The sequence below is a fragment of the Bos grunniens genome, chromosome 11 (genome assembly GCF_055505025.1).
Source record: "Bos grunniens cultivar Pamir isolate PY7600 chromosome 11, Bosgru_T2T1.0, whole genome shotgun sequence".
Taxonomy (NCBI): domain Eukaryota; kingdom Metazoa; phylum Chordata; class Mammalia; order Artiodactyla; family Bovidae; genus Bos; species Bos grunniens.
In genome coordinates, this window is record NC_141175.1 from 5,128,825 (window position 1) to 5,156,306 (window position 27,482).

Below are 27,482 nucleotides of genomic sequence, written 5' to 3' on the forward strand. Positions count from 1 at the left end.
AGTCGCAGTTGGATAAATGAGCGTGGGATTCTGGGGAGAGATCCAAGTTGAAGGTCAATGCTGGGAACCCTCAGACTAGTCAGGGGATTTTAAAACTTAAGAGTTTGCCTGACTTTTTATAGGTGCTGGTTGAGATGTTGTGGAGAAAGTCATGGCCCTTGGAGAGTCTGAGGCTGATTCTCACACTGGTTTACCGGTTTTCAAATAAAGGCACAAGAGGAGGATGACAAATAGCTCTTTTAATTTAAAGTAGATCGGTATCTAATTTGTGGGGAGAAAGCAGAGGACCTGCAGAGAGTTGGAGGTACGAAGGGCCCCAGTCTGGGTGCTTTCATCCCTGGAGGGCATTGTCTTTCAGGAGGTGGGAGGGGTGACCTTCCAAGGTCAGTGTTGGTGGAGGCAACTTAGCCCTGAAGAGGTGAGGGCCCGCTCCAAGTACGGAGTGTGGGCTCTTCCTGCCGTCAGGGGCCCCAGAGAGATAGTACTGCCATGGAGAGATATCAGGCATCCCCGAAAAAAGAAATGAAATCTCATGTTTGGAATACTAAATGAGGGTTTTCAAAGCATGACACTGTCACACTCTCTACAGCAAATACCTGGGTTGTTTTTAATACTTGAGGACAGAGCCTTAGTCTGGAGCCTATAAAATCTGCCATGAAACTTGAGTTTCTCTTATCAGCCTGGGGCTTGAGAAGCGAGGTAGAGTCCTGCTGGAGGGGAGTCCCTAAGTGAGGGATTGCTGGGGCTAAGGGGAGCGAGAGTGGCTAACTCTAAAGGGGGCTCTTAGCAAAAATAAGTCATCCAAGACCCGAGTCTGAGGTCCTGGCCGAGGCAGAACCTGGAGCAATGGGGGAGTGTCTTGTGTGATTTGGGCAAAGCAGGTGAGTCCTTCAGAGAATTTTCTACCGCATCAGACAGGCTTTAGGGGTGGGTGTAGTTGCCCATCCTCAGGGTCCCCTGGCGCACGGCACACTCTTCCCGGTGGGCTTTGAAGGCTCTCTGGCGATCGGCCTCGGTGGGGAAGGTTGCGAGATGGGGGCCCACCTGTGGACAGAGGGAGAGCCAAGTCAGCGGGCTTGAGTGCTCCAGGGCTCCCCTGGGGACGCCCCATCCTTCCACCTTTGATAATGAACGTCTCTGACAGAGGGAACCAAGTGGAGGGAAAGTGCTGTCCTGGTGTTCCAGGGTGAAGGTGGGGGGACCCACCGTGGGACAGGGAGGGGCGTCAGAGCAGAGCTGACCGGTGCCCGCGTTTTTCCTTCTGTCTTGCTTGTTGCCGAGATAACGTGCACTTGATAAATATCAGCTGCCGGTGATGGGGGTCACCAGGCAGTGGGACCTCTCAGCCAGCATCATCCTTCAAAGCTGATTCTCCACCATTAAAACCCCAAACGAACCACTCTCTCCAAGGGGGGCCTCCAGGCACAGTTGGAGCCCTGTCTGTCACTGTAAGACCATCTGACCCCCACCCCCATCCCCGCGGCTGACAGTTGGGCCAGAACCAGAGCCAGACGCAAGGCGTGGGGGCCTCTGCTGTTAAATTGTTGTGCAGTCAGTATTTTGACCAGTCTTTCCCTCTCGAGAAGTGGTGATGAGTGGAGACCCTTCTGTCTCCTAGGTCTGCTGCAGCACCTCCAAATATATGAGAATCCCCCCCAAATGGCATTTCTCTTCTACGGAGGCACGGGGTAGAAAGGGTTCATTCAGGCTTGCTTGTTTAGGCATGCATCCGTTCATTCATTCATTCATTCAGGCCACACGTGTTAAGCTCTGAGCACAGCTCTGTGCCAGGCACTGGGTCCTGCAGTGAACGAGGGGAACTCACTTTTCTTGGGCGGGGGGCAGGGGCAGGGGTGGGGAAAAGATGTGGATGATGGCTACAGCTGTTTCATGAGAGTCCGTGGAGTGGTTGGGGGCTGCGAGGAGCACAAAGAGATGGACTTGACCCTCCCCAGAGTCAGGGCCTCTCTGGGGAACAAAGGGGGCTTATAGGAGGAACTGGGGGTTCCATGGTAAGGGGGCTGCATGTGTGCTGGCCTTGGGGCCCCCCACAGCTCAGGGTCACGAGGGGACGTGGTGGTCCAGACGAAGGGTCCGCTGGAGCAGCTGAAGGCTCTGCTGTGTCTTCAGGATAAGGTGGGACCCACATGGCCAGCACAGCCACCGGTTCTCGTCAAGAGCCAGGCCAAGGGACCCCTCCCTGCAGGGGTTAGCTAAGACCACAGAGCTGAGAAAAAAGAGAAATGGAGAGCAGATGAAGAATTAAAAGGAAACAGAGGGAAGGCAGGCCTTCCCAGGTGGCTCTAGTGGTAAAGAACCCACCCGCCTATGCAGGAGACGTAAGAGACACCCGTTTTATCCCTGGGTCAGGAAGATCCCCTGGAGGAGGGCAGGGCAACCCACACCGGTATTCTTGCCGGAGAATCCCATGGACAGAGGAGTCTGGTAGAGTTGCAAAATGCTGGACACGACTGGAGCAACTTAGCGCTCACAGACAGAGGGGAGGTGGGAGGAACTTGCAGGGAACTTCTTTGTGCTCTGTGTCCCATACCCTGGTCCCCATCAGGACTCACCGTGGCCTGGGGACCCCCACCCCCGGGGGGAGGTCATGACTTTCACCAGAGCTCGACCTCCTTGCGGACCCCGTCAGCTCCCCCAGTCCAAGGTCTCGGTCACAGGTTAGGGTGGGACACCTCAGGTCCAGGGAGACAGTGAGTCAGGGTGCATGCAGAGCCCAGTGGGATCTAACTCCACTGTGTTCATTTTTACAGGTGAGGAAACTGAGGCCCAGAGCAGAGTTGGTCCAGGGCTGGCCCCAAAGGGAATCAGGGACAGAGAAGCTCTGCCTTAGCACTCCCCCCACCATGAACCCCTGGGTACTAGGTTCTGGATTCCTTCTAGAATATTCTGCCATGGCTGCCGCTCTGGCTGCGTCTGAAGGGCACTGCAAAAACTTATTAGAAACTGGTAAAAAAAAAAAATCAAATGGTGATGAGTAGATTGAGTAAGCTACTCCAGGACATAAATCTGCATCCCTCATTCTCTGGGGGCTGTGGGCCCTCTGGAGTCTCTGCAGAAAGCCATGACCCGCTCCTCTGGGAAAATATGTGCCCACAAGTCCTAAGGAACAAATAGTGCAGGAGATTCATGGACATGCTTCTCCAGTCCCTCTGTGGACACTCGTGGTGGCATTTCCGGGAGCCGTCCCAGCTCCAGCCTCAGGCCTCCCGTTTCTGGGCCGTGCATCAGGGTTGTTCCCCAGGCAGGGCCCAAGCCCAGGCCCAAAGCTCTGAGTCCCCCTGGGCGGGCCCATCCCACTGTCACCAAAGGCCACTCAAGCCCAGGCTCAAGGCTTGGTTATCCATCTCAAATACAGCAGTGTCTACATGACACACCACAATGCTGTTCTCAGCTTGGTCTCCTGATTCAGAAAACTTACCAAGTGGCCTCACGGAAGGTACTGAGAAGAGAGAAGGTCCAATACTTCGTGCAGGACGGAAGTAGCCGTAAACAAAAGGCCTTTTCCAGGGTCTATCCTGCGTCCCCTCTGGCATGGGACAGGGGCTTGTAGACAGTGACATGTGTCTCCTGACACCCGTGCTTCCCAGAAGGCAGCTAGAGACGCTCAGTAAGACCTCCTGGGCACCCCGGCCAATGGAGATGCTGAGCTGACCTCCATGGTCATCTGTGGCATCCAGAGTGGCAATAGTCCTGACCCGGGGGGCAGGCGCCAGCCATTCCTCACTGGGAAGCACAGCCCTGAAGTCCACGCATCCCTGTGGCTCTCGAAAGGACTGAATGGTGACCTCCCGGCCAAAGACACATCCACATTCTAACCCCAGGACCTGTGACTGTGACCATTATTTGTGAAAGGGGGCTTTCTAGATATAATTACAGATCTCGAGATGAGAATTATCCCAAGTATTTAGGTGGGCTCTGAATCTAATGACAGGCATCCTTGTAAGAGACAAAAGTCACAGGGAGAGGGGAAGGCCATGTGAAGACAGAGCCATAGACTGGAGTGATGAGGCCAGAACTCGGGAACGCCAGGAGCCACCAGTGACTGATGGGGCGTGGTGCTGATGGTGGGTGGTGCTGATGCTGGGTGGTGAGTGGTGCTGATGGTGAGTGGTGCTGATGGTGGGTGGTGAGTGGTGCTGATGGTGAGTGGTGCTGATGGTGGGTGATGAGTGGTGCTGATGGTGGGTGGTGCTGATGGTGGGTGGTGAGTGGTGCTGATGCTGAGTGGTGCTGATGGTGGGTGGTGAGTGGTGCTGATGGTGAGTGGTGCTGATGGTGGGTGGTGCTGATGGTGGGTGGTGAGTGGTATTGATGGTGGGTGGTGTTGATGGTGGGTGGTGCTGATGGTGGGTGGTGCTGATGGTGGGTGGTACTGATGGCGGTTGGTGAGTGGTACTGACGGTGCGTGGTGCTGATGGTGGGTGGTGAGTGGTACTGATGGTGGGTGGTGCTGATGGTGGGTGATACTGATGGCAGTTGGTGAGTGGTATTGATGGTGGGTGGTATTGATGGTGGGTGGTGCTGGTGGTGGGTGGTACTGATGGTGGGTGGTGCTGATGGTGGGTGGTGAGTGGTATTGATGGTGGGTGGTGTTGATGGTGGGTGGTGCTGATGGTGGGTGGTACTGATGGCGGTTGGTGAGTGGTACTGACGGTGCATGGTGCTGATGGTGGGTGGTGAGTGGTACTGATGGTGGGTGGTGCTGATGGTGGGTGATACTGATGGCAGTTGGTGAGTGGTATTGATGGTGGGTGGTATTGATGGTGGGTGGTGCTGGTGGTGGGTGGTACTGATGGTGGGTGGTGAGTGGTACTGATGGTGGGTGGTGTTGATGGTGGGTGGTGCTGATGGTGGGTGGTGCTGATGATGGGTGGTACTGATGATGGGTGGTGAGTGGTGCTGATGGTGGGTGGTGCTGATGGTGGGTGGTGAGTGGTGTTGATGGTGAGTGGTACTGATGGTGGGTGGTGCTGATGGTGGGTGGTACTGATGGTGGTTGGTGAGTGGTGCTGATGGTGGGTGGTGCTGACGGTGGGTGGTACTGATGATGGGTGGTGAGTGGTACTGATGGTGGGTGGTGCTGATGGTGGGTGGTACTGATGATGGGTGGTGAGTGGTACTGATGGTGGGTGGTGCTGATGGTGGGTGGTGCTGATGGTGGGTGGTGCTGATGGTGGGTGGTGCTGACAGTGGGTGATGTGATTGTGTGCAATGCTAGTGGCAGGGGGCTTGGAACACTAGTCTCCTGAGTAGATGGCAGGAGGATCTAGGTCCTAGGTGCTGCTCAGCTTAGAGGTAATCAGGTTAACATCAGCACACAAACAAAAGAGAAGCCCAGGGGAAGTTTTCTTTTTCCTTCCTTGGAAACTTTGTCAAGGAAGAAATATTCATTCATCCATCCATCAAAAAGTATTTATTAAGTACCTAACTGCCAAGCACAGTGAAGTGCCACACCCTTTGTGCTTTGGTGTTCCTGTTTCCATGTCCCCCTGGTTTTCTACAGGGGTGTTTGGGGCACAAGAGGTTCGCCCCAGTGACTGACAACACACTCTGACACCTACTGTGTTCTCAGCAGCACCGGGCTGACATGTGGGAGGCAGGCATTTAGTATGTGGTCCCTGCTGTTGAAGGATTCCCATTCCTGCTGGACTTTCTCAGAGTTAAGTCACTCATGGGATGGATGACTTCAGTCTTGCATGGGAGGGACCCAGGGGAGCACAGGTGAGTGTCCAGCCCCAGAGCCCTGTAAGGTGGGGTCTGCACCTGCCCTGTTCCCCAACGACCCCCAGTGCCTGGCATGGGGCCTGGCATTCAGGATGTGTTGAAACAAAGTTGAAAATACCGAACAGATGAGTGGATGAGTGAAGGAAGGAAGGGGGCGTAATTCACCAGGCTTCAGGTGCTCAGGGAGGGCTTCTCAGGCCAGGTGGGACTTGACTATGGCCTGGGAGGATTGGGATGAGAGGGTTGGCAGGGGAACACAGCACAGGAAATGGTGTCAGCAGAGGGAGAAGGTGAAAAATCAAAGGAGATGCTTAGTGGCTGGGGCTGGGGGACTCTCCAGAGAGCTCACTCAAGCAGAAGCTGACTCCCCGGCCCTCATGGGACTGTTCTTTAGAAAGAGAAGTGAAAGGCACTCAGTTGTATCCAACACTTTGTGAGCCCATGGACTGTAGCCCACCAGGCTTCTCTGTCCATGGAATTCTCCAGGCAAGAATGCTGGAGTGGGTTGCCATTCCCCTTTTCAGGGGATCTCCCCGACCCAGGGATTGAAAGCCGGGTCTCCTGCATTGCAGGCAGATTCTTTACTGTCTGAACCACCAGGGGAGTCCACGAGACAGAAAGAGAAGAGAAGGGGCCTATTCTGTACCCATGAAGTCCCCAGCTCCCGAAGCAGAATATGGAAGTTCATGGAGAGGGGTGTTTCGGCTTTCAGAACACCAAGAAGCAAGTGCCCCTTTGCAGAATGTGCCCTGGAGACCAGCGACTGGGACCTTGGGCCCATGGCTGTTTTGGTAACAGACTTGCTGTTTGCCAGGCGCAGTGCACTTATTTAACACAAGCCTCAGAGCATGCACTGTTGTCTCCATCTTACAGATGGGGAGCCAGGGGCCCCAGAAGGTTAGGTCACTCGCCCCAGGTCTCACAGAACCCCAGCACCGTGGGGTCCTCCCGGCCCCAGATCCTCACTGAGAAACTCCACTCTCTTAACAAATGCCCAGGAAATGAGTCAAGGGAAAGGCCCTGCTGGAAACCAGGCAGCTCCCATCCCGCCCGCCTGCACACTCTCTCCTCCCAAAATAGCAGCTCCACCAGAGATGAGGGTCCTAACCACAAGTCAGGCCTCAAGCGCGTGTGGTCACGACCCCGCAGACCCCCGGAGTCAAAGGATGAAGAGCTATGGAGCAAAGAATTCCTTCCGAGATGCTTCTAAATTAAGCCATCTGCAGTCTGTCTCTGCCTGGAGCTAAGAAACTGTAACGGCTTTGGCAGGAGACAGCTCTGCTGAATGGAGCTGAGTCACTCTCAGGTCAATGCAGGTAAATAAGAGGCAAGCGCCACTGGCCTGCCAGCAGCCCTGGGAGCAGGATGGGCAGGTTGGCAAAGGCGCTGGTCCTGTTTGAATGGGGAGCATCTCAATACATTGCTCAAATAAGGACCAGGTGCCTGCACTACACAGGACATCCTGGGGACGTGCTGGTGAATAAGGCCAGCCCACACGGACCCTGCGAGATGGCACAAGAGGCGGCCGCTGAACGCACTGTACATGGCATCATTTAATGGCAATTAGTAGCACTGTGGACTGGGGAATTCTAAGTCCATCTGGCGGCAGGAAGGTCTTTCTAGAGAGGATGAGGGAGCTATCCAGAAGAGGAAGGCAAAGATGTTCTAGATGAGAGGGACCAGCCCAAACCCTGAGCAAATGTGGCCAAACGGGAGAGAATGAAAGCCAGTGAGTGTGGCTGGGGGACACAGAGACAAGGCCGGGGAGGTGAGCAATTATCACCATCAAGCCTTAAAAAAAGATTTGTTAGGGACCACAATCCCCTGCCTGGATGATACCCTTTGCCTCTCTGTAACCAGATTGGAATAAAAGATTCCCAGAAACCTAGGGTTGAAAGAGACCTCAGAGATCAGTATCTCCAACTCTCCCATTATACAGATGGAAAAGCCAAGGCACAGAGGTGGGAAGTGATTCTCTCAGGGTCTCCATGGTCCTGGGCAGAGCTGACACCAGGAGCCACTCCATCACCATTTCCTGAGGTCCCTGCCCCTGTCATATGGTCCCCACTCTGCCCCAGGGGATCTGGATTCCTGGATCCCATTTCCCAATTCATTTGAAAGCCTCTGTGCTTTTCCGGTCTACTTGCAATGAATCAACTTTTCATCCGATTGATATCTTTAATTGTGCCTTTGACGTTCATTAATTTTGCTCTTGACTTTGTGGTTTCCTTCTTTGAAGTCTCTCTGTTGTTCTGTTTCCAGCGTCTAGAGTTGTCTGCTTAGCTGTAATTGCCTTTTAATCTTTCTTTTTTCCCCTAATATCAACATTTATAAAACATAGCATTGGCAACTATGTTTCCCTCTAAATTTTCTTTTATCTCATCTCACAAGTTTTGAGAATATTTATTTTTGTTTGATTCTCTTTTCATCTAATCTCCATCAAATCTCATTCGGATTTCTTCTTTCGTCCTGAAGTTATTTATAAATAGGGTTTTACATTTCCAGGCAAGTTCATTAGTTACGTCTGTGACTGATTTTCTAATTTATTTTCTTTGGTGCCAAAGTGATCTGTGTGAATCAGACCCTTTGGTGTTTGTTGAGTTCTTATGCTTGTGTGTGGAGAAGGCAATGGCACCCCACTCCAGTACTCTTGCTTGGAAAATCCCATGGACGGAGGAGCCTGTTACGCTGCAATCCATGGGGTCGCTAAGAGTCGGACACGACTGAGCGACTTCACTTTCACCTTTCACTTTCTTGCATTGGAGAAGGAAATGGCAACCCACTCCAGAGTTCTTGCCTGGAGAGTCCCAGGGATGGGGGAGCCTGGTGGGCTGCCGTCTGTGGGGTCGCACAGAGTTGGACACGACTGAAGCGGCTTAGCAGCAGCAGCAGCAGCAGCAGTGACTTGCCTGGTGGTGCAGTGGCTAGGACTCCATGCTCCCAGTGAAGGGGGCCCAGGTTCTATCCCTGATCGGGGAACTAGATCTCACAGGCTGCAAGTAAGATGCAAGAAAGGAACATAAGTAGGATGCCATTTATTTGACAATTTCTAAACCTACACAATGATCCCCTGTGTTATTCAAGCCTCTGCATGAATCTAGTCAAATGGAAAGAAATTGGAGGAAAGAATATGCCCAGAAGTCCTGCCTGGCCTCCCCTCTGGGAGGGAGAGGGGAGGACAGGGAAGCAGAGAGAGCTTCGGTTTTATCTGTTCCCTTATTTGTCTTTTTAAGATGAAAACACGAGGGATGATTTTCAAGCTGCGTTTTGGAGAAGCAGCTTGGGGCCAGAAGTCTCTCCCTCCACACACCCACAATTTAGAGACTTATTTGCTGGTGATTTGTGTTGGATTCCATGGGAATCCTGAGTCCCGTCTCCAGGGTCATTACCAGTGGTGTGTGACTTTGGCTTGAGCCCCTGGTGGGAGGGGGCTAATTCTTGGGAACGATCTAGAGATTTTGATCACCACTGTCGAGTTCACAAATGGAGCAGCTTTCCCACAGTCCCCCCCACCCTGACACATCCTCCTAAAAGGGGCAGGGGGGCCAGGCTGCTTTCCCAAACCCTCTCATGAGCCACACAACGATTCCCCAACTGGACACTAAAATCTCCAATGCCCAGTCTGGGGGCCAAGAAGTCCGGGTAGAATCTGAGAAGAAATAGCCGAGTTAACAACAACAGAAAAATCTCCCCAAGAACTAAAAAAAAAAAAAAAAAAAATGACAGCTATAGAGATTTTAGTTTAGGTTTTTTTTTTAAGTGACAGCCGCTCAGGTGACTGGGAGAGAGATTTCGCTTTAAAAGATTGAGAGGCTGTCTCCTCTAATGAGAGGTACTTGAAAATTATGGATCAGTCCCAGGTCAGTAATTTCTGTCAAGCTCGGGCAGCTGGAGGTCAGAGGCCCCGTAGAACACAAATCCATGTAGGATGTCGCTGGTGGAAGCGGTGGGTCCTGGACTCTGATGGAGCAGGTCTGCAGTGTAAGTAATTAACAAGGGCGGCAGTCTCTCTTGAGACATCTGGTCCCCTAAATTGTTATTCTACTACAGCTCTAATTTCTCTGCGGTCCAAAAATAGATGGAGCAAGGACACAGGGCCTGACCCACTCTGCTGACACATGCTGTGTTTTCAGAGAACAGCCAAACCTGGGCTTAGAAAACAAACTTCCTGCCTGCCTGCAAGATCTAACGTGGGACTGCGGGGGACCGTGTCAGGTGAAGGGGGAGGGGGCAAGGAGTCGGGACAGGGCATCTTCACTGGAAACAGAGGAGACTGATTCTCAGGATGAGACACTGGCTCAAGGAGCCCCAGCTTCTACGTGGCACAGCTGGGCCTGGGAACCAGGTTTCTGCTCCACAGACTGTGAAGTTCCTGAGACTCGGTGGGGCAGAAGAAAAGACAGTCCTGCATTTGTCTTTGAGCAGGAGAATCGATTTGCTACTTCCAGAAGCCAAACAAAATCTCTAGATCATTCCCGAGGATTAGCTGAGGCTAGTCGGCAGCAGTTGAGATCAAAATTGAACAGTGAATCTGTTTGCCAGAGGCTGGTAGATAAATCACAGGGCAATCCCAAGGCAGGGTGTTTGAATTTTCCAAAAAACTCTGGGTTGGTGCCCATCTCTGCTCCTTCAGTGTCTAAGTTTAATAGGCTCCAGATAAGTGAAGCTCCAATACTTATAGCCACCTGATCCGAAGAGTTGACTCATTGGGAAAGACCCTGATGGTGGGAAAGATTGAAGGCAAAAAGAAAAGGGGGCGGCAGAGGATGAGATGGTTAGATAGCATCACCAACTCACTGGATGTGAATTTGAGCAAATTCCAGGAGAAGATCCGCTGGAGGAGGGCATGGCAACCCACTCCAGTATTCTTTCTTGGAGAATCCCATGGACAGAGGGGCCTGGCGGGCTACAGTCCAGGGTCACAAAGAGTCAGACACGACTGAGCAACTGAACGACAACAACAATGAAAGTGAGAGGCACAGTATCTCACTGGGGAGGCTGAGGACACCCTGGACCCTCCCTCATCTGAGGCCATTTCTTGGGGCCCCATTATCACCCTGCTCGGGGCTCCAAAGACAGAATCTGGGCGATGAGCACTCATCTGACTCCAGTGGGCTGCTTTTCCCCAATTTTTAAAATAGCTTTATTGAGATATAAGGGCTTCCCTGGTGGCTCAGCAGTAAAGAATCCACCTGCAATACAGGAGATGCAGACACAGCTTCGATCCCTGGATCGGGAAGATCCCCTGGAGAAGGAATGGTAACCCACTCCAGTATTCTTGCCTGGGAAATCCCATGGACAGAGGACCGGGTGGGCTACAGTCCATAACTTAGTGACTAAACAACAATAACAATTGAGATATAATTCATACACCATAAAATTCACCCCAAGTATATAAATCTTTGCTGTTCACCTGAAACTAACATGAGCTTGCAAATCAGCTATACTCAAATATAAAATAAAAATTAAATTTAAAAAATTTTAAAGAAAAAAATAAAGTTTTCTCCCAAAGAAGTGTATACATCAATGATTTTTAATATATTCATAGGGCTATGCAACCACCAGCACAATGTAAGTTTAGAATATTTTCATAATTCCAGAAAGAAACCTTGGACCCCTAGGAATTGCACCACGTTTCCCTCCCTCCAGCCCCTGCAACAACAAATCTACTCTTTGTCTCTAGACATTTGCCCATTCTGGATATTCCCTGATGATCAAGTCATACAGTACATGGTCTTTGGTGATCAGCTTCTTTCATTCAGCTAACATCCTCAAGTTTCCCCTATGCGGTAGCGTGGCAGTTTATTCAAATGGCCCCTCTAAGGCAGGAATGGCAAGTAGGCAGCACTCCCCATCACGATGTGGCCACATTTGGTCATAAAATATTCTCAGGCTAAATAGAGGCTCCTGAAAAAGTGTGCTGTGATTGATTAGCAAGGTCTGCCATGGGCACGGGAGGGAGAGTGTGCCGTGGATTTGCTCTAAGAGATCAAAACAGGGTCTCCCATGGTAACAAGGAGGGGGCACAAAGACTCAGAACCCCTGGAGAAGACATCCATGTGTCCACCTGCCCTGAACTGTCTCTCTCCCTTTCGGGGCAACCTTGGGGCACCCTCACCCGGGATGGCCAGTGGGTAGGTTAGCAGGAGGGGAGAACACAGAGAATGAAAGAGAGGAGACGGAGGGACCAGCAGGAGGCTGGTGAAAGAGCCAGCATGGACTCCCCAGAGTCTTGTTATTTATAAAATGGGCCCCCCGACCCGCCTTGGGCGTAGGCGCAGGAGACAAATAAGGACTAACACATGCTCCATAGTCATCCCACAGGGGACATCCCACAGGGGACAGTGATGCATGCCACTTAGAGAAATTGCTTCTGCTTTTCAAAACCATTAAACCTTCATTTCGGATGCAGAGGCCAGAATCGTGCTGGTCGTGGCTTTCCATGGAGCCTGTAAGTAGCGTAAGTTCCCGGTGATAAAGCTTGAGTGTGGTTCTGAACTGTGCTCAGCCCCACATCCGCCCCAGCCGGTCCTTTTGTCCGGCACATCCACCACGGGCTGGGCCAGCTCCCACGGGCTCTGGGAGTCCGCCTGCCTCAGGGTGCCTCTGCAGAAGCTCCATGTGGGAGGCCTGGAAGCCACCGAATCATCCGGTCACGTTGGCTCTGCTTCCTACCTTCTCTTTGAAAGTCCCCAGGAGAAGGGTGTCAGGCCGGGAGCTGGTGTGTGGGGACCAAATGCAACTCGGGCAGAGAAAGCCCCTTTTCCCCGTCTCCACCGGAGCCCCCTACACACACACACACACACACGCACGCACACACACACGCACGCACACGCACGCACACCCCAGGATGCAAATGATAACCGCAGAGCCATCACTTGTGAAGCTTGACAGAAAATAATGAGAAACACTAAATCTTTTATAAGGTCAACACTCGCCTTAGCCGAGCAGCTGTCAAACAAGAAAAGAATTTAGCGCCGGAGCCACGAAACTTCCATCGGCTCATTAAGCCCAACAGGGCCCGGGCCTGGCGTGGCGGAGAAGACGCGGGGCCTTTCCGTTTTGTGTCAGTAATTTGCGGCGGAGGAGGAAGAAGAAACAGCCCGCGCCAAAGGGGCCTGGGGGGCGGCTGGGGAATCGTTAGGACGCCGGGAGCGGCCCCGGCTCCTAATTGGAAGCATTGGGCATTATCAACGGAGGATTTGCCTCGGTTCCCTGACAGCTCGTGGGCCCAAAATGATCGCCCACTTGTCAGTGTAAAAGACCATTAAAAACAAACCATTTTGATTTAATTGGAGGCGGTGCACCGTGGGGCCAGGTGAGGCTGCTCGGTAGCCCGGCTCCCCCCAAGCTGCTGCCCCTCTCCCTCGGTGATGGGGCTGGGGGTGGAGGTGGGGGGGCTGGAGGCGAGCGTTTTCCAGACTTTTCTTCGCCTTTCAAAAACTGTCTGAGAAAGGACTGAATGGGAGACGGAAAGAGCTTCACAGTGGCGGCGAGGGCTGTTTTCAATGGGGTTGTCAGCATGCACCGTGACAAGCAGAGCTGCCAGGAAGTGGGGGGGTCTCCCCTTAGCCTTTTCAGAGCTCAGATGATGGGCGTCTGCTTGGTGCTCTTCTTCTGGAAGGTGGCCCAGAGGCGTCTGGCTGGAGGGGGGTCAGCCTGCCGGGGTGGAGGGCTATCCCAGCTGGACAGGTTCACCCGCCCACCCCACTTAGACCTGTCAGGACATGGATGGTCACGGCGGGGTTCTAATCTGCAGTGGGCAGCGGAACTTCCTTTACTTGAATAGACTTCTTTTGTTTTAAACTCAAATGAAGGAGGGAGTTAGGGGAGGAGGCGATGTGCTGACGGAGAACCTTTGTGAACAGGGCAGGCCCCGGAGACCCGGGTGCTCACCCCATGGAGGCCGCGGCGGTGAGGATGCCTGGTTGAGAACTGCTCATCGTCTCAGAAAGAGGAGGCCGCTAGCTGCAGATACTGACCTAAACTCCCAATGGGTCCTCCCATCAGCAACGGGGGCCTCCAAGCACACGGAGCATCTATCCGCTCGTAGCTTTCTGAGTCAGAGGGTAGACTCCCCGACGCCCTGGACTGTGTTTTCCATGTGGATACTTGGTACTGTGCGTGCTGTGGTTACTTGATAAATATTAATTGGCGCCTGCCAGATCTCAGAGAGGGCTATATATTTGTGTATTAATCTCACCCCTCCTACCCCGGCCCCGCAAGCAGGGGTCTCATTTGCTGCCTACTGCTTCTCTGCCAAGACAACACGAGCAGACCACGCGGTGCTAGAGAGCATCTTCCCGAGGGCGAGGGGGGAGTCGCACCAGCCCACTTCTTCATAAACTTCTACTGTTCATTGTGATGAAGGATCAAGCTGGGAGGAGACACCAGATCCCTGGCGAGCATCGAATTCCAGAGCTTCCGATTTTGCTGCCGAGTTTAGGCAATGGGGATTCCTTAATTACTTTCTCTGGAAATTTACCTGACAGTGCTTTCCCAGGTAGCGGCAAGGTGGTTATCCAGGCGCATGGTTCCTCGGTTGACAGACTCTTTGATTTTGTGCTTGGTTGCAAATTAAGTCCTTTGCTGAGCTGTCCACGCAGTGCCCGTCAGCGCCTTATCGCTTATTCATATTGGCTGTTGAACAACTCCTGTGTTGCTGCCAGGGAAGCTGGGGACATACTCAGATGTGCGGTGTCCGTGGCTCACTGGGGTGGGGTACAGGCTTGGTGTTGACTTTCCCCTTTTCTCTTTTTAGAATAATAAGCAGGAAGATTCTTCCAGTATATTTTAAGGAGGAACAGACTCTGTGGTTGAGAAGACTGATCCTGTCAAGTCACAAACAGGAATATTAGAGTTAAGGGTCGTCAACTGGACAGCAAGGACGTTGATGCCATATTCCAGACGCTGTTCCTGGGAAATGTCAATGGACAGGGGACCTTACTTGACTGCTAGGGGTGCCCTGTGGACGTTCAACAAATCCTGGCTGGATTATTGGATGGACAGAGGGATGGATGGATAAATGGATGGATGGATGGATGGATGGGCAGATGGATGGATGAATGGATGGTTGGACTGATGGATGGATAGATGGATGGTTGGACTGATGGATGGATTGTTGCACTGATGGATGGTTGGGTTAGGAGCCTGAGATAAAGCAACAGAGTCCTTAGAAATGCCTCTGAGATTCAAACATCCTTAAAGATCCTCTCCATCTCCTTCAGCTAAACCTATAAGGAGAAGGGGGTTTTATTTTCTTCAATATTTGTACCTGCAGTTTTGTTCAAAAATATGTAGAAAGGCAGTTCCAGTCGACAAATCCTCTGTGATGGTGGAGAGAAGGAGAGAAAGTAAGCTGTGTGGCAGACATCATGGCATTCAGGTGACCCATGGTCCCTGCAACACAGGGTCTCACCTTCCGACATTCGGAACTCTGCCTGGAGGAACAATCCAGAACCAGGACATCAGTGACAAAGCAGTATCTTACTCCAGGTATTTGCGGGGCTGTTACTTAGAAGGGGAAGCAGATGGCTCCGCGGGGTTCCAAAGGGAGAGACATGACCTGGAGGTGGAAGGAGGTACAAGCGGGCAGAGCTTTGAGTGAACTTGAAAAGGAAGCTGCTGTGGACTGAAGTGGGTCCCTCTAAAATGTGTGTGTGAAGCCCTGCCCCACAGGGTGATGGCACTGGGAGGTGGTTAAGTTTAGATGAGGTCATGAGGATGGGCCCCCCATGATGGGATTAGCGCCCTTTTAGGAAGAGATGCTGGAGTGCTTGGGTCACAGTGAGAAGGTGGCTGTCCATAAGCCAGGAAGAGAGGCTCATCAGATCCTGTCCATGCTGGCACCTTGATTTCCAACTTCCAGCCACCAGAAATAAATATCCATTGCTTAAGCCACCCAGCCTACGGTATTTTTGTAGTAGTGTTCTGAGCAGATTAAGACAGACATCCAGTGACTTCCCTGGAGGTCTGGTGGTTAGGACTCATGCTTCCACTGCAGGGGGCACAGGTTTGATCTCTGGTCAGGGAACTAAGATCCTGCATACTGTGCAACATCACCAAAAAAAAAAAAAAAAAGACCGACATTCATAAACCTTACGGCTATTTAATAAACAACAGCCTGCCTCCAATGGGACGTTCCTTTTGAACCCCTGGCCTGCTTTATGTCAAATATATGAAAGGGCGCTGCCTGACTTGGTAAATATGCGCTTTGAACACATCTGTGTAGGAGGAGATGACACGGACCCAGGGAGCTGGGGAGCTACTTACTGAAAATGCAGGCTTGGCAGCTACCCCAGACCCACTGGACTGGGGGCCCTGGGCGGGGGGTGACCTGGAATCTGCATTTTAAACCTCTCAGAGGACTCCAGGCACAGCCAAGTTTGAGAACTGTTCTTCTAGAAGAGCAGATGGCAAAGCCCTGTCCGACTCAGAGACGCGATTGCTCCGTGACCTTGCCCCAGCCAGGCCCCTGCCACGTGCTGTCCATGCACAGTTGCATCTGATTCTGCTGTGATCCCCACTTTACAGATGCAGAGGCAGAGGCAGGCTGGGTTCTGGAGCACCAGCGTAGTTTCCATGCCCCCTGGGTTCAGCCCTGCTGCCGGGCTCCATCTCTGCCTTGCATCATTTGATACAACAAGCTTGAACCCCCGATCAATGGGCTCTTTCCTCTTTAGCCTTGGGGCCGAGCTGCAATTTAAAAAATGTTCAGGGGCTTTGTCAAGGTCTAAAGTCTATCAGGGCAGTGGGAAGTTTTGTTTATTGTGAGGGCTTCAATCAGCCAGAGCAGGGCCAGCCACGACCCTCTGGACACCTATAAACACCTGAGTTTCTGACTACCCTTTGCTTTCATTCCCAGGTCCTGCGTTTGGCCCTCACTGGTCCCTGACCTCAGTTGCAGGTCCTTAGTATTTATCAGCCCTTCCAGGGCTTGAGGCCTGGAGGTAGCAGGCCAGAGGGCTCAGCCACCACCTGCCACTTTTTAACAGTGGCCACTGAAGCCTCCAAGCTTTGGTTTCCTCATCTCTGAGATGGCATGACTTATCCCTGTCACGTAGGGTTGCTGTGAGCATTGACACAACACAAGACCGTCCTTCAGAGCACGCAGGGGAGCCCCTCGGCGGCTCTTGAAATGTGCGAGCTGTTGGTGAGGCTTTCCGCTGTCCTCCAGGAGCCCCATCTTCTTGGATGTCCTTCCCGCCATGCCTCCAGCCAGTGGACTTTGGTCAAACTATCCACGGTTGTCTGCACCGTGGAGGCATCATCTCCCAGGATCCCTTTGAGCAGAGGAAAGGAAGAGGCCAGAGAAAACATCACCATTGTGTCACTTCCTCCCCGATGCATTGTGTTCTCTGATGTCCATGAACTTGGCATCTCCCAGGGTAACCAGGGAGGCTGTGTTTTTTGCTTGCGGCTCGTGGATACGAGGATACCAGCCTCTGCATTCATCCTGCCTGCCCTGTTGACAAACCTCAGTTTGAATGAACCCCGAATTATCTGAGTAGGTGATTTGATGTTGTTTATCTGCGAGACCCTCCTGCTGGCCACATGCCAGGCTGCTAGGACCCCCATTATGCCCACAGCCCTGGTGCCAAGTGACAGAAACTGACAAGTGGGGATGTGCAGAATCGAGGGATTCGTGGGAGATGGGGAAGGAGTCCTTCCAGAGGCGGCAGATGTTAACCTGAACGCCTTCTCAAACCCGGGGAGATTCTCTTTAGATCACGGAGGATGGATTCTCTTGGGGATGAGCTGGAAGAAGAAACCGGGGACCTGGAAAGTCTTATCAACTCCCAAAACTCAACATGAGATTCTAGCCATCTCCAGAGATTAGACGTATATACCTGACGTCAAAACAGGCTGGTCTTAGTCTATTTTCCAGCTGATTTTCAACACGAAATGGCAACCATCTTACAGAAAAACCTGAAGGAACTTTTCAGCCAACCCAATATTTTGGCCACCAAGTGGGGGAGGGCGGAAGTGCCTCCTGGATTAAATTGCAAATTCCTGGGTGCTGGAAAGATTACAGGGACAGCTGGGCTGGGGGGGGGGTTGGAATCCCCAGGTTGCAGGGCTGTTTCTGGTGCGCGTGCCAGCTCCTGCCTCCCCTACAACGCCTGCCACCTCCTTCCATGACCCGGGTGCGCCCAGACTTCAAGATTTCTCCAGCAGCGCCAGAAATGTTGCCTCTGTCTCCTCTAGCCTGCCCCCACCTCACCCAGCCTCCTCTTTCCCTCTTGTCCGCATTCTCAGAGCTTCGGCTCACCATGATTTGAGCAGCAGTGTCACCTCGTGAGCAGGTGCCTAAAAATTCTGCCTCTCTGAGGTGCCGGATTATGTAAAACCAATTAAGCCCCTGCCTTTATTCCTTTGGCGAGTCAGCCTTCCCGCATACTGATCTGATTTGTGATGGAGCGGGGCGGGGGGTGAGGGGTGGAATCTGTATTTAGGGAAGACTTGTCAAGAGCATCAGGGCCTCTGAATCATTCTTCCCCTTGCCCCATCTCCCCGCGTGTGACATATTCCATCCCTGCTCTCAGTGCCCTACACGGCACCCTGAGATGATTCTTCTTCCAACGCGACAGCGAGGCAGTGTTCTTAAAATACATCCCTGGTGTGGGGCCTCGGGGAGGGCCAGTCCACCTGGAGTCTGCTCTTTCTGGAGGAGTGACTTCGGGGCTGGAGATGCCCGTTCGGAGAATGGTCCATCTTTATTTGAACCGTGCAGGCTGTCTGCAAAGAGGGCGGCTGTGGGGTGGATGGGCTGAGAGGCCGCTCTGGGGCTTTAACAGAGAGTTAACCTTCCAGCCTGCTATGATTTGTAAGAGAGCTTAAAGGTGGGAAAGAAAATCCTTTTCTTAGATTCAGCAGCTTCCACTAATCAGCTGCATCTCTGGGTGTCACTGCTTGGCTGACTGCTGATTTTTTTTTTTTTTTTCCTTCCTCGCTGTCTCCTGTTCTATTAGGGAGTCAGGGGCCCAGGAGACCCGAGGCAGGGTTAGTCTTCCACAAAGAGAGGAGTCTGATCCCAGCGTTCAGAGCACAGGAGCTTGTAAATCAAACTGTTAGCTTAATAGCTTGGGCCATTATTCTAAAGCAGTGGGGCTGAAACCAAAAGCCAAATGAAAATATAGTCAATTTGTTCATACTTTAGTGACTGAATGACTATGTAATGTCGGTGGGGTATCGGGGCTGTAGAGGGCTTGGTGGGGGAGAGGCGGAGGGTTCAGGTTGAAGCAGAGACCCCGAGGTGCTTGGGCAAATCCCCCTCTAGAGTGGATCTTGGCAATTATAACACAGACTTAGCCATAGAGGTCCAGACTCCACAAGTCAGCCGCCTTCTTGGCTGGGGGAGAGTGCCGGCCTCTGACCTTCAGGCCTGATGGAAACTGCTTAGGGGAGACCGGGCTTCGCCGGCAACTCTGGGAGCGCTCCGAGAGCCATGAGGAGGAACAGGGCCGAAAGGGGCTTGAGCACAGGGACAGGCACCCCGGGGAAGGATGTAGAGTCCCCACCCTTTAAAAGCATTTTAAAAATTATTTTATTATTCCCATTGCTATTTATTTATTTTCATTTGTTTGGCCTTGCCATGTGGCCTGTGGGATCTTAGTTCCTTGACCAGAGATCAAACCCGTGCCCCCTGCATTGGAAGCCAGGAGTCTTAACCACTAGCCCACCAGGGAGGTCCCTAAAAAAACATCAAAAAAAAACTAACTGGCTTTGTAAAAGTTACATGTACTCACTATAAAAATGGAAACTGCAGGAAAGAGAGTCTGAGAAAATCAAACAGCCTCCAACTCACCCCAGGAATTACCGCTGCTGCCACTCGGGGCCCCCCTCCCGGACATCTGTTCTGGAGCACCGACCCCACGTGACGGATGGGTGCCTCCATTCAGACAGGGTCACATAAGACAGGTTCTTTCCCCAATAATATGTAGGCCAAGCAATACTAAACCAGGGAAATATGATTAAAATGCCAATAAGTACAGGCTAAAGTCAGTATTTTCAGCGGTGGACTTCCCTGCTGGTCCAGTGATAAGAATCCACCTGCCAATGCAGGGCACACGGGGTCCGATCCTTGACCCGGGAGGACCCCACACGTCACAGGGCAGCCGAGCCCAGGCACCGCAACTACTGAGCCCACGAGCGCTCTAGAGCCCGTGCTTGGAAACGAAAGGAGACGACAGAGCGAGAAGCCCACTCCCGGCAACTAGAGAGTCGCCCTCACCCTGGTCGCTGCAACTAGAGAAAGCCTGCACGACGGCGAAGACCCAGCACAGCCAAACATAAATAAAACGTGTTAAGGTGTTTTCAGTGGCTGCGTAATATCGTGACACCGTACATTGTAATATCCGCGTAACGTGTCCCAACATATAGCCACTGCTGGGCCTGGCACGTCTCCAGCCTCTCACCACCGCTGTCAGGACAGCCGTAAACATAGGGGGCACCCCACGGCTTTGTCTCTGGTCCTTTATCGTTGGTAGTCTTTTCGTAAAAGGGGATAAAACTGTCTGTTTTTCTTGATTTAATACCAGGAGACCAGAGAATATATGGTTCAGATTGGGTCACTTTTGAGAACAGAGGGGCACTTGTTAATAATTCTGCCTCCCAACGGGCCCCAGGGAGGGCTGTCCTGGGGAGCCAGACCCCCTCCCCACCCAGGGACACCCAGGGAGGCTTCCACAAAAGGCCGGAGAACAGGCTGGGCCGACTGGAGCGTGCATGGTGTTGGAGCTTTTGTTACGGGGGGTCATCCCCACCCCCAGACTTGGGGCTGCCAACTCAGGTTGACATCCCCCCAGCATTTCAGGCTGAGAGAATTGGACGCCCAGGGCTGGAACTTCTCCAAATTTCCCCATCTAGCCGTCCACCTGCACAGTTACCTGTCTCCACCAGCCGTCTGTCCACTTTACTCTTTGCCTGTCGCCAGCAGCCCTGTGGAGGCATATTGTCAGCTCTGAGAACAGGGTCTGACACAAAGGCGCTCAGAGATGAGGTTTGTAAATGAATGAATGAGTGAACAAGTGAATGAGTGATCACCAGGACCATCCTCGTGGCAGCTGCCATTTATTGGCGGCTTGATAAGGGTCGGGTGCTCTGCTAAGCACTGTGCACATGTTCCCATCAAACCCTTCCAGCAGCTCTGCCGACAGGCACAGGCCCATTTTACAGAAGAGGAAACGGGACCTTGGACAGGTCAAGCCACGTGCCAGGTCGGGCATGGTGGGGTCACCAGCTGGCGCAGGTCTGGCCGACCCTGGAGTCGCGCACACACAAACATACCGCACTGCCCCTGTCTCCCACTCTGCTGGCCCCCAGTGCACCTCGTGGAGGGCAGAGACAGCCCGGCCAGCAGGAACAGAAGGTGCAGGCTCCAAGCCCAGCAGTCCCCCCACTCAGGGACGAGGCGATGAATTCATGTCCCTTCCTGAGAATGAGGGCCTGTCCCAGTTCACCCCAGTTTGGGGTCTGCAGCCTCCACGAGCCCTGTGCTTCCCACCATGTGGCTGCTTGGTCCTGGAAGCTGGGGTTGGAAGAGACCCTTAAGAACCAGTGCCCCACCACCCCATTTTCAGGTGGGGAAACTGAGGCCCGGGGAGGGCCAGTCACTGGTCCAGGCCCAGGGGCTGGCTGGCGGCTCGTTGTGAGCATCCTGGCAGAGAGGCCACTCGCCAGCTGTCGGCCGACCCTCCCTCTGGGCACTGGCCGTCGCGTGGCAACTGCTGGCTGCACAGCCCAGGAGGTAGCGCTGGAAACCGTGTGTCCGGAAAGGGAGCCCCACCAAGGGGTGCTTCTGCTCTGCTCCCTCCGTGGTCCCTCTGGGCTCAGACGGGAGGGGCCCCGAGTGGCACCCGGTGGGGACGGGTGGGTAGAAAGCCAGCTCGCTCCGCACTGACCCGGCCCGGGAGCGCCCGCGCCCTGCCTGCTGCTTTTCCGTGTGAAAGGTGTTTAATTATTTCTGACAGAGTTCAGCGTCGACATCTGTTCGCGAGCGGGGAGAGTCCATTTAGGTTATCCATCACCGTGACAGATTCCACTTTTTTGGAAGCGCATTTTCCTTTCATAATGGGGCCGGGTGGGGAAGGGGGCAGGCGGATCAGCACAGACACGAGGCACAAAGACTCTCCTGGGGCCCCGACAACATCCAGAGCCCCCTCCCTGCCCCAAGGGAGGAGCGGCTCTAGCCACGACTGGCCCTTGTGGGTCCAGACCCCGCCGGTGGCTGCCGGGCTGGTGGGCACTGGGACATTTAAGTTGGGAAGGGGGTCTCACAGGGTCTGTGAAAGGCTATTCAATTCTTCTGTCCTCCTGGGCATTACTGGCCATTCATTCGTTCATCCGATCCTTCATTCATTCTTCCCACAAACACTTACTGGTCACCTGTTGGGTGTCAGGGCTTTCTTGGTGGCTCCAATGGTAAAGAATCCACCTGCCAATGCAGGAGATGTAGGAGACCCAGGTTCAACTTCTGGGTGGGGAAGATCCCCTGGAGGAGGAAGTGGCAACCCAGTCCAGTGTTCTTGCCTGGGAAATCCCATGGACAGAGGAGCTTGGTGGACTACAGTCCATGAGGTCACAAAAGAGTCAGACACAACTGAGCGGCTAACATTGAAAATGTTAATCACTGCTGGGTGTCAGGCCCCATGCTGGGCTCCTGAGACACTGTGGGGACACAACAGACATGCCCTTGTGGGCTCACACTTTACTGGGGAAGATGGACATTGAACAACGAGTGGCCCAGTTAATGAATGAACTGCAGTGCAGCTAAGTGCCTCAAAGGGGCAGAAAAGAGCCCACTGGTATCAAAGAGGGGACCTGCCAGGGTGGGACTGGAAAGTGAAGGACAGTGTCCTCAGGAGGCATCACTGCCCAGCCACCAGAGAAGAGGCCCTGGACCAGGTAGGAACCCCTTTCTCTCAGGGCAAGTTCCTTCCCCTCTCTGAGCCTCAGTCTCCTCATCTGTAGAATGGACATTTTCATCTATGAGATAATGCATGTCTGGCACTTGGGACACAGTAGGAGCTCAGGAAGTACTTTTCACCAGTGGTATTTCCCAGTAGGGAGGGGGCTGAGTGTCTCGGCAGTGGCGGCAGCACCCTGGGGCTCTTGGCTCCTCTGTGGGGCTGTCCTGGCTGGTGCCCAAGGACCAGCCCTGCTAAGATTCCTGTGGCTGAACTTCCATGGCCCATGAGCCTCCCCGGTGAAGAAGAGAAAACATCCGGTAAGCTCAGGCGCTTGCATTTTATTCTACTTCTTGTTATTTCAATGGCACAGTGGGTGGTGCCTTTGACCTTGGGCCTGGCGGTTAGAGGGACCTGGGTTCCAGGTCCAGCCACTTGAAAATGAACACCATCTCTGCCAGTCCTCCACAGAACTCAGGTAAGGATGCTATGTGAAATAATATATGTAAATGACTCAGCATGAACACCGGGCTGGCATCACAGGTGGGTGGCCCTGCTCCTAACGGGTTTTTATAACAACAGTCTTAAGATCAGAAGAGACCTGTGCTCAGTTGAGTCAAATCCCCTCTCTTAGACTCATTGGAAAAGACCCTGATGCTGGGAAAGATTGAAGGTAGGAGAAGGGGGCAAGAGGATGAGATGGTTGGATGGAATCATTGACCCAATGGATATGAGTTTGATCAAACTCCGGGAGTTGGTGATGGTCAGGGAAGCCTGGCGCGTTGCAGTCCATGGGGTAGTAGAGAATCGGATACAACCGAGCGATTGAACAAGAAGAAGAAATAGAAACTCATTTATTTCTGGATTTCTGCTTCTACTCTGGGCCAGGCTGTGGGGGTACCTGCGGGTGAGACAGGGCTCCTGACACAGGGGAATCTGTGTTACTTGGGTGGGGTGTGTTGGACAGGGAAAGGGACCCTTTCCTTGCTCCATCAGGGTCAGGGGAGACCACCTGAGCCCTTTGTCCATTGCCTTGGGAGCTACGTGTGTGCTTAGTCAATCAGTCATGTCTGAATCTTTGCAGCCCCCTGGACTGTAGCCCGCCAGGCTCCTCGGTCTGTGGAATTCTCCAGACAAGAATACCAGAGTGGGTAACCATTCCCTTCTCCTGGGATCTTCCTGACCCAGAGATTGAATCCAGGTCTCCTGCATTTGCAGGCGGCGGCTTTACCATCTGAGCCACCAGGGAAACCCCTAGGAACTATAGGTAGATTTTAAATCAGAGATGAGGGGCTGAGAGGGGCTGGGGATTGGCATTGTAGAGCAGAGTGCCAGCAGGTTATCTCGTGCCCAGGGAGCTGTGGGTCCCATCCCTCCCTGGGCAGGGTCCCCAGGATGTCTGTCCTCCCGCCCCACCACAGACATCGAATGTCAGGAAAATCAGAAAAAGAAGAGTGAATGAGGAAAGGCGACAGAAAGAGGGGCTAGAAAGGAGGCTGCGGGCCAAACGCCCGAGTGTGGAGACGGGGCAGGAGGGATGAGAGCGAAAAGGAAGGAACCTGGGGGAGGCGATGGGCGCTGCCCAGGCTGGCTGGGGAGCGGCAACAGGCCAGTGGCACCCGGCACACCCCGCTCCCCTGCGCTGTGCCCGGCCCTGCCCATGTGTGCGGCGACAGCCCGGCGTGACGGGCAGTGGGGCGAATGGCCACTGACATATGCTGATGGCGGCCACTTGGGCAGGACATGGGCGCCGCATCAAGGGCGGCAGGCAGGCCTCGCTGGCGGCCTGTTCAGTTGCATTAGGCTCAGGAAGGCACGGGCCCCTTCATTGTCTAAATTGCAGTTTAACTCAAACAAGCGGCTGGGCCTGGTCTGGCCAGGAATGTGGCTTTGTGCGGCTGCCTCCCCGGGGCCAGGGTGTCCCTGGCGGCACTTAGGAAGGGCTCCAACAGGTTAGCTCTTCCTAGCATTGCTGCTGTTGTTGTCATTGTCGTACCAGTCGAGGGGTAGAAGCCCATGGAAGCCCACATCTAGAGGACAGGTAAGGAACAGGAAGCGGGGGCATCCGCTGGGTGCGGGCAGGGGCAGTTGGAGGTGGGACTGACCTTCTGGAAGTGAGGCATGTGCCAGAGGGTGTCCAGCCCCACGGGCGGCTTGTACTTCCTCAGCTGACTGCTCCGGGTCTCGTAGAGCTTCCCGAGGATCACCTGCAGGTCAGAGAAAGGCCGAGGCCCGGTGGTGACCGGCTCCTGCAGAGGCCGGAGCCACGATGAAGGGACTGGGATTCCTGCTGGGGCAGCCCTGTGGGGCACTTTCCCCCTGGTTCTGGCCCTTCTCCCAGTCTGATTTCACGGCATCTGTACCCCTGGCCTTGCCTGGGACCAGGTGGACTTGGGGAGGGGACCATAGGGCTGCTGAGAGCGTGCTGTTTTGGTTTCTGGTTCGACCCTAGAACTCTCTGGGTTCTGGAAGGCAGCTGCCTCAAGGGCAGGGATGTGTCCTCCTTAGCTAAGACAGCCCTGGTGGTTACCAGGAATGCCACCAGGCCTGAACGAATGAATGATTTGACGGGGCTGTTGCCATTTCTGGGAAGCAGGTCCTCAGCATTGTCTGCTCGTGGAAAAGCAAGGAGGACTCCTTTGAGAGGAGGAATTAGAGGGCTCAGTGGAGAGCCCTTGAGGTCTCTGTGGGTGGGATTTCGAGCCGCAGAGGCGGTCCAGCTCCTCCTTAGCTGCACGCCCCGTACCCACGAACAGATGCTGCGAGCCTATGGTTAGGGACCTGTAGCTCACGGGGTCTGCTGTGGACTGAACTGTGTCCCCTCCAAATCCATATGGTGAAGCCCTAGCCCTAAGTTGGGACCGTTATTTGGAGCTGGGCCTTTAAGGAGGTGATTAAGGCTCAGTGACATCAGAGGATGGGGCTGTAATCCAATAGGACAGACGTCCTTACACAAAGCGGAAGAGACACCAGGGGTGTCTGTGAGGATGGGGTGAGAAGGCAGCCGTCTTCAGGCCGAGGAGAGAGGCCTCCAGGGCAACCGGCGCTGCCACCCCCACCTTGGACTTCCAGCCTCCAGGATTTCTGTGGTTTAAGCCACCCAGTCTATCATACGTTGTCACAGTCACCCCAGCAGACTCACCCAAGGTCCCTGGCCCCCAGTTGCAGGATCAGAGGGGGACTCTGATTCAATGTGTGCCCCTGGGGAACTCCATGCACAGTCAGACCTTAGCTCACAGCTGTGACCTTGTCAGAACTCAAAACCTCCTAGGGGAGTTAGCAGGTAAATAGGGGGCTCTTGTTTATACCTAGAGCTAGAGAGTTGGAGCTCCACACCTGGAGTGGATGAGCTGGACGATGCGCTGGTACCCAAGTGACCCAAAGAGCATGGGCCACTGCAGAGAGGGGCATGAGAGAGCGACACAGGTCAGACGGTGCAGCCGACAAATAAAAGCTGACCTCAGTGTAACCAAAGACGCCACCGCCCTATCGAACCCCTTTTATTTTACTTTTTTTTTTTAAGATAGCATCTCTTTATTTTATTGATTTATTTTTTGGCCGAGCCATGCAGCATGTGGGATCTTAGTTCCCTGACTAGGGATCAAACCAGGGTCCCCTGCATTGGGAGCATGGAGCCCTAACCACTGGACTGGCAGGGAACCCCTTTTATTGACTTATTTTGTTAATCAATTATATTAATTTTATTTAATGTGTCTGTGGATAACTTCTGAGCCCTTTGGATCAACTCTCCCCTCTGCTTCCTAGAACAGCAGCTTTGAAACTTCATCTCAAATCAAAGCTGAGAGGCTGCCTCGCCAGGGCTTAATGACCTGGGCTTCAGAATTAGGAGGATGAAAGTGAGTCTTGGCACCTTTCTCAACCTCAGTTTCCACTGCAGGAAATGGGGTACAGATGCCTAGCAAACAGGTTCTTATAGGATTTGCTGAGTTAGCTTTGAGCAGAGTGTCTGGTCCTAGACGATTGCTCACTAAATGGAAGCCAGTTTCCAGGAATTTCATTTGGGGTCATCACCGTCCAAGACCCAGGACATCCTGAGCTGCTAAGAGACCAGTTTCTCCTAAGATGGGAGCGATCTGACCTTGTAAATCAAGCATCTCATCAACCCTAACAGACTACGTGTCAGCTCCTCAGTGTTTTGAGGGTCTGGGTATTTGTAGCCCTTTGATAGAAAGCATCACAGCCACAGAGAATCTTGGAACAGAAGAACTCTGTGGTTGGTTTGACAAGTGCTTTTTAAGTGCTTACTATGTCCTGTGAAAGTGTTAGTCACTCAGTCGTGTCTGACTCTGCGACCCCGTGGACTATAGCCCGCCAGGCTCCTCTGTCCCTGGAATTCTCCAGGCAAGAATATTGGAGTGGGTGGCCATTTCCTTCTCCAGGGGATCCTCCCGACCCAGCAATCAAACTCAGGTCTCCTGCATCGCAGGTGGATTCTTTACCCTCTGAGCCACCAGGGAAGCCCCCTTCTATGTCCTGGGAAGCCCTTACTATGTGCTGGGCTCTCATTCAACCTGACCCCCTTTTTTGCCCATCAAGGTCATTGAGACCCCAGTTTGGATGGCATCACTGACTCAATGGACATGAGTTTGAGCAAACTCCGGGAGACAGTAAAGGACAAGGAAACCTGGTGTACTACGGTCTATGGGTTTGCAAAGAGTCAGACACGACTGAGAGACTGAACAGCAACAACCAAAGCGGCGATCCACTCAAAGCCACAACCTCCTGGGCTGGCACCAGTCCCCGACCAGTACCTGGGGTGGAGCCACTGATAGCGGTTGACTACAGTCCAATACTTTGGCCACCCGATGT

At 53.2% G+C, this 27,482-nt stretch overlaps 1 protein-coding gene across 4 annotated transcripts in view; it reads right to left on the reverse strand.

Moving 5' to 3' along the window:
• Nucleotides 1–222: 222 nt before the first annotated feature.
• Nucleotides 223–27,482, reverse strand: part of CFAP77 (cilia and flagella associated protein 77) — a 152,981-nt gene continuing 125,721 nt past the window's right edge. Inside the window, exons 5-6 of one of the 4 annotated variants that reach the window (XM_086324405.1) lie at nucleotides 24,758–24,859; nucleotides 223–1,044 (exon numbers count right to left, since the gene is read on the reverse strand). In XM_086324405.1, the coding sequence (XP_086180531.1) occupies nucleotides 922–1,044; nucleotides 24,758–24,859 (225 nt within the window). In that variant the 3' untranslated portion in view covers nucleotides 223–921. Of the gene's footprint in view, nucleotides 1,045–7,903; nucleotides 8,739–15,837; nucleotides 17,028–20,427; nucleotides 20,686–24,757; nucleotides 24,860–27,482 lie in introns of those variants that run through there. The other 3 variants (XM_086324406.1, XM_086324407.1, XM_086324404.1) reach the window with 3 other exon arrangements.